This window comes from Boleophthalmus pectinirostris, unplaced genomic scaffold (genome assembly GCF_026225935.1).
Source record: "Boleophthalmus pectinirostris isolate CB_2022bp ecotype Guang Dong unplaced genomic scaffold, ASM2622593v1 HiC_scaffold_3, whole genome shotgun sequence".
In the NCBI taxonomy this organism is placed as follows: Eukaryota; Metazoa; Chordata; class Actinopteri; order Gobiiformes; family Gobiidae; genus Boleophthalmus; species Boleophthalmus pectinirostris.
Window position 1 is genome coordinate 9,169,971 of NW_026571299.1, and position 6,000 is coordinate 9,175,970.

At 39.1% G+C, this 6,000-nt stretch overlaps 1 protein-coding gene and 1 non-coding gene across 2 annotated transcripts in view; both read left to right on the plus strand.

Annotated features, from left to right (window-relative positions):
• ahcy (adenosylhomocysteinase) overlaps positions 1 to 5,067 on the plus strand; it is a 28,340-nt gene extending 23,273 nt beyond the window's left edge. Inside the window, exons 8-11 of the mRNA XM_020930407.2 lie at positions 915 to 1,032; positions 2,290 to 2,412; positions 2,525 to 2,596; positions 3,891 to 5,067. Coding sequence (XP_020786066.1) covers positions 915 to 1,032; positions 2,290 to 2,412; positions 2,525 to 2,596; positions 3,891 to 4,022 — 445 coding nt within the window. The 3' untranslated portion in view covers positions 4,023 to 5,067. The remainder of the gene's footprint in view (positions 1 to 914; positions 1,033 to 2,289; positions 2,413 to 2,524; positions 2,597 to 3,890) is intronic.
• LOC129411147 (small nucleolar RNA SNORA17) lies at positions 1,072 to 1,201 on the plus strand. The gene has a single exon (XR_008633171.1). It is a non-coding gene; the product is annotated as a small nucleolar RNA SNORA17 (small nucleolar RNA).
• Positions 5,068 to 6,000: the final 933 nt, after the last annotated feature.

Here is a 6,000-nt window from a genome sequence, read left to right on the forward strand (position 1 = left end):
ATAGTTTTCCAGATAGTCACAGAACAGTTCCTTTCTCTTTCAGTGTTTGCCCTTAAAATTCAAATTGGAACGAAAATAATTTCCATTTCTTCTTTTCTGGTGATACACAACACACTGATCTAAGTAAACACAGACATTCTCACACAAATGTTCATGGGCCTGTACAGATACACACATTACATTGTGGATATAACGATCATGTAATATGGGCTGGGCTCCTCATAAGCTGCTTCTGTGGTGATGAACTGCCCCCACCGATGCCTCATGGGGACCAGGTTGCCGTCTCTGATTGTGCTTGTTTAAAGGTTGTATAGAGGATTTTTTAAGGGAAGTGAAATACAGCGACCATCGTAGAAACATCTCCTCCTCCCGCCTCTTTACTCTAGAAATCACGTTTGTTTACATCCAGTGCATGTTCAGAATTACCGTTGAAGTGACCTGCCTAGAAATATTTTAGCGACCGACGCGTCAGTTTTTAGACCCTTCGGACTTTCTTTTGCGGCGAACTGGTCGTGGATTCTCGTCCACCGTTGCAACAAACTTTGTGCGAAATGCGAGGGAGCTGACAGTATGAAAAAGCCTCTAAGAACCGCCGCATAAACCACATAATCCCCGAGCGCCGACGACTCAGTTATACTAGGGAGTTTGATTGACAACCTAACAGATAAACATCAGCCAATAGAAAATGAGGGAGCCTCGTTTTCTATTGGCTGATGTTTATCTGTCCTCACTACGTCCACAACTGATAGATTTTCATTCTTTTTTTTTCAGTCATCATAATTAAAAAGCTGCTGCGTCTCTGTAATGGCATTTTAAACTTTCAATGACAATTTTAAACAAAAAAAAAAATCCTCCATACAACCTTTAAGTTAGAAAATGTGAAATATTTATCCATACTGTGTTTTTTTTCCTAGTCATTTCGAGCAGATGAAGGACGACTCCATCGTGTGCAACATCGGACACTTCGACTGCGAGATCGACGTGAGCTGGCTCAACAAGAACGCCGCCGAGAAGATCAACGTCAAGCCACAGGTGAAGAAACGTCTACGTAAATACAGCGTGATCGTCAGTGCTGCTCCTTGAGGCGTTGCAGCCCCCCCTTGTGGCGGTGCTGTGTCATTAGGAGCACAGAGAGACGGTGGAGGTCTGCACTGGGACTCTGTCTGAAGAGAGATCTCAGAGTGAAATCGACACCAACAAATTAACACAGAATTATCCACGAGATTTGGATTAAAATGAAAATAATAGTGGGGTTGCCAGGTTGAATATTTAGTGTGAATTCTGTCAGTTTGCAACTTTATGATTAAAAAAATGTCTGTTTATTTACACAAACATGAAACAATCTCTACATAATCTCGGTCCCTCACTAAACAGACTTGTCTTGTTCTCTCCCTCTCTTTCCCTCTTTCTTCCTTCTTTCTCACTCCTTCTCTCTCCCTCTCGCTTTCTCTTTCCCCTTTTCTCCCTTTTTCTCTTTCTCATTCTTTCTCCCTCTCTTCCTTGCTCCCTCTCTCCCTCTTTCTTTCTTTTTCTCACTCTCTCCTTCTTTCTGTCTCTCTTTCTCCTTCTTTTTCTCCCCCTCCTGCTTTCTCTTTCCCTCTTTCTCTCTCCCCATTTCTCACTTTCTCCCTCTTTTTCTCATTCTTCCTCTCTTGCTTGCTCCCTCTCCTTCTTTCTCTCTCCCTCTCCTTTTCCCTCTTTTTTCTCCCTCCCTCTTTCTCACTCTTTTTTTTCTCATTCTTCCTCCCTTTCTTTTTCTCACTCTCTCCTTTCTCCCTTTCTCTCTCTTCCTTTCTTTCTTCTCCCTCTCGCTTTCTCTCCCTCTTTTTCCCTCTTTCTTTCTCACTCTTTTTTCTCATTCTTCCTCCCTTTCTTTTTCTCACTCTCTCCCTCTCTTCTTCCCACTATCCCCCCTCTCCCTCTCCCTGCCCTTTCGCTCCTCTCTTCCTCCCTCCCCTCCCTGCCCTCTTTCTCCCTTCTCCTTCTCTCTCCCTGCTTCTCCTCTCTTTCTCTCTCTCCTCCCTCTCTCTCTCTTCTCTCTCCCTGCCCTCTTTCTCCCTCTCTCCCTCTCTCTCTCCTGCCTTCTCCCTCCCTCTTTTTCTCTTTCTCTCTCTCTCTCTCTCTCTCTCCCTGCCGTCTTCTCTCTCCTCTCTCTCCCTGCCTTCTCCCTCTCTCTCTCCCTCCTCTCTCTCTCTCCCTCTCTCCTCTCTCCTCTCTCTCTCCTCTCTCTCTCCCTGCCCTCTCTCCCTCCCTCCTCTCTCTCTCCCTCTCTCTCCCTCCCTCTCTCAGGTGGACCGTTACCGTCTGAAAAACGGCCGTCACGTCATCATCCTGGCCGAGGGTCGCCTGGTGAACCTGGGCTGTGCCATGGGCCACCCGTCCTTCGTCATGAGCAACTCCTTCACCAACCAGGTTCTTCACACACGTGGACGCGACACAGAGCACCAGACTCTCAGCGCTTTGATTTTGTTCTGTGTGCGGTGATTTTATTATTATTTTTATTTTTTATTTTATTTTCCCGCAGGTTCTGGCTCAGATCGAGTTGTGGACAAACACCGACAAATATCCTATCGGCGTTTACTTCCTGCCCAAGAGGGTCAGTACACACGACTTTTTTGATTCTTACAAAACTGAAATTGTGTGGATGATCAAACGGCAACACTTTTCGAGAAGTGACCTGTAATACAATCTGGATTTGAAGTGTTAGTGATATTTGCCACATTTACATGAGAGCTTTAATTCCGAAAATCATTCTGAAATAAAAATTAATTCCGAAAAAAAAAAAAAAAAAAAAAAATAAATAAATAAATCATTCTGAATAAAAATTAATTCCGAAAAATAAAAATAAAAAATCTGAATAAAAATAAATAAATAAATCATTCAGAATAAAAATTAATTCCGAAAAAAAAAAAAAAAATCTGAATAAAATAAAATAAATCATTCTGAATAAAATTAATTCCGGAAAAAAAAAAAAAAAATCTGAATAAAAATAAATAAATAAATCATTCTGAATAAAAATAATTCCAAAAAAAAAAAAAATGAATAAAAATAAATAAATCATTCTGAATAAAAATTAATTCCGAAAAAAAAAAAAATCTGAATAAAAATAAATAAATAAATCATTCTGAATAAAAATTAAACACCCCTCTGTCACAGAAAGAACACTCATATTCCACTGAGTCGTGTCCTTTAGTCGACAGAAGCTGAACCGCATCAGCGCACAAGAGTTTTTTTTGTTTTTTTTTTTCTTTCTCACTTTGTTTATGCAAATTAGCCGTGCGGTTTTAAGTTTCGTTTCTGTTAGACTTGCGCAGAGCTGCATTAAACACATGATATTGTCAAACGGGCTGATGTCTTTCCAGAGTTTTTATGGTTTATATGTTGTAAAGTTGAATTTATTTATGCAGATTAGTAATAGTAATAATAATGATGATACTTATTATATAAAAACGTTAATGATTAATCAAAAATCTATTGTTAATTCTCCCGACAATTTAATAAAATTTTATCGAATGCCCATCCCTAGTTCAGTAGAGATCAGCAATTCCAGGTCTGAACTTAACCAAATGATTCTACTGAAGTTTAAAAGCACTTCCTGTATTGCCAAATGACACAATCACAGGATCAAATGGAGTGTTTTCCATTTATGGGAAGAACTCAGCTTAAATATGCAGGGTTTGTGTATTAATATGTGTGAAGGAAACAAAAAAAAAAAAAACACTCCAGGTCTGTTTGCGATGAGAAAACATAACATGGATCGGAAAATAGCGTAATATGAACTCTTTTTTTAAATCAACAATTTGCAATGACTGCAAATTTAAAACAAAAATACTAAAAATGCATGATTTAGTTCCTGACTGTTCTAATTTGCACTTTCTGTCTTTCCTCAGCTGGACGAGCAGGTAGCGGCAGCCCACCTGGACAAACTGGGCGTGAAGCTCACCAAGCTGACAGAGAAACAGGCCAAATACCTGGGACTGCCCAAAGAGGGACCCTTCAAACCAGACCACTACCGCTACTGAGCTCCCCCCTCCACCACCCGCGGAAACGACCAGAACGACCATCAGCCAGAGGAGAGGGACAGGAGACAGGTGAGGCAGGGTCAGACAGGGACACGGCGACAGGGGCAGAGCAAAAAAAAAGAAAAAAATGAAAACGTTAACGGTCTTAAATTAATACACACATCAATCAATCCTGTTTATTTTAAGTGTCTTATTACATCATCTACGTTAAGTGCACTTTTCAAGATGAAATGTGTAACTTTTGGGAAGGAGAACTCATGGAATGTTCCGCAATATGGCGTTAAACTACCTTCATATCTTCCATTTATTCAACAAAAATGTATTCTTTACCGTAGACAGAAGGATCGCCGCTCCACAGCTTCGATTTTCTAACTTGCGCTCGACAAGTTTAACGGCATGACATAGACGACTCAGACTGCGCCGGAAAAGTTACGCAGTGCAGCTTTAATTTACAGCTGTGTCTTTCTTCTATTCAAAAAAACTCGCCACATCTGAATGACTTTTGAAGTTTTTTGTCCGTAAATACAAGCCACGGTTTCATAACTTTGTGTACCTTCTGCCTACGTGGTAACAAATCTGGACAATTTAAATTACCGTTTTTCACTATATCAAATTGCTCTGTCCGTTCACTTCGTCTCCTCCCTCTTCTTCTCTATATTTGTCATTCCCTGAGGATCTAAGTGAGCTTTTCCAGAGAATATTTGGCGGAGTTGTTGCTTCTGATTTCTCCGGTTTAACAAAAAGAACTTGAAATTCTCCGATGAATTTCAAAACGCCAAAGCTCGGTTTAATGTGATTTTAAAAAAGTCTTATATTCTGTTTCTTTTTCTTTTTTTCGTTTATGTAATTATTTAATTTGACTTGAAGGGCCAAAATTAAGCGCAGTGCCCCTCCTTTTGAATCTCGTGGATTAATCGGATCAGTGTTGCCGGGTGTGGACGCTAGGGGGCGGTGTGGAGTCGGTTTCAAACGGTTACAGTGGGGTTCAGAAGTGTTAAGATGAAGCTTGATGATGAAATGTGGAATAAAAAAGTGTTGAGTTTAACTGTGTGCTTGTGTTTTTTTAGAACATCGACATTATCGTAAGACTCATTCCAAAAGTTTGTTAAATTACTTTAGCCAAGATACCGAGTTTACGTTTATTTATTATTACAAAATGACAAAATAGACAGTAAAAATAATGTAAACAAGGATGACTAGTGGTTAAAAACATCCAGTAGTGGAAGTACTCAGTTTTGTTAAGTAAAAGTACAGATACTGGTGCAGAGGAGGCATCTTGGAAGGACAGGAATTTAATATAAAAACCTGACTGGAAGAGCACATTGTTTTAATCGATAAGCTCTATTCACACTTGCCAGAAAACGTTTGGAAACATGCGGATGACGACTTCCGGTATAGTTACAACACTGGGAAGTTGATAAAACCATGGATTCAGCAGCATTAAGAAAAAAAAAAAAAAAAAAAGAATACAGTGACTTGTAGATGAAGAAAACCAGATCAGGTTTTCCCAGATTTTGTCAAAGTTACTCTCGCCGACAGCCCAAAGGACGTCATCTTCATGTTTCCAAATTAAATCTTTGGGTTTTGTGACGTAAGCTTGAATAGAACCTATTTATTATATTTTAGTATGAAGATTCAAATATTACATAATTTTGCTGCAGTCTAGTCTGTTTAGAACATTGCTTTTAATATTTGAGTCTAGATTTTAATTTAAATAAGCTAATTACCATGTTTATTTAGTATTTTTCTTTTACAGATAGATTTTATTTGCACATATATGAAAAACATTTTGAACAAAATTAGAAATGACTGTGCAGGAGAGAATTAGAAATGACGTTATTAGTCGTATAAGATCACCTCCCCTATAAACATGATGTTAAGAGCTGTGTAGTTAAGTCCTACATAAATCCATTTAAAAAATTTACATGAATTCAATGGAATGAAGTATGACCCATGAATCTTATCATTTACACTCCCA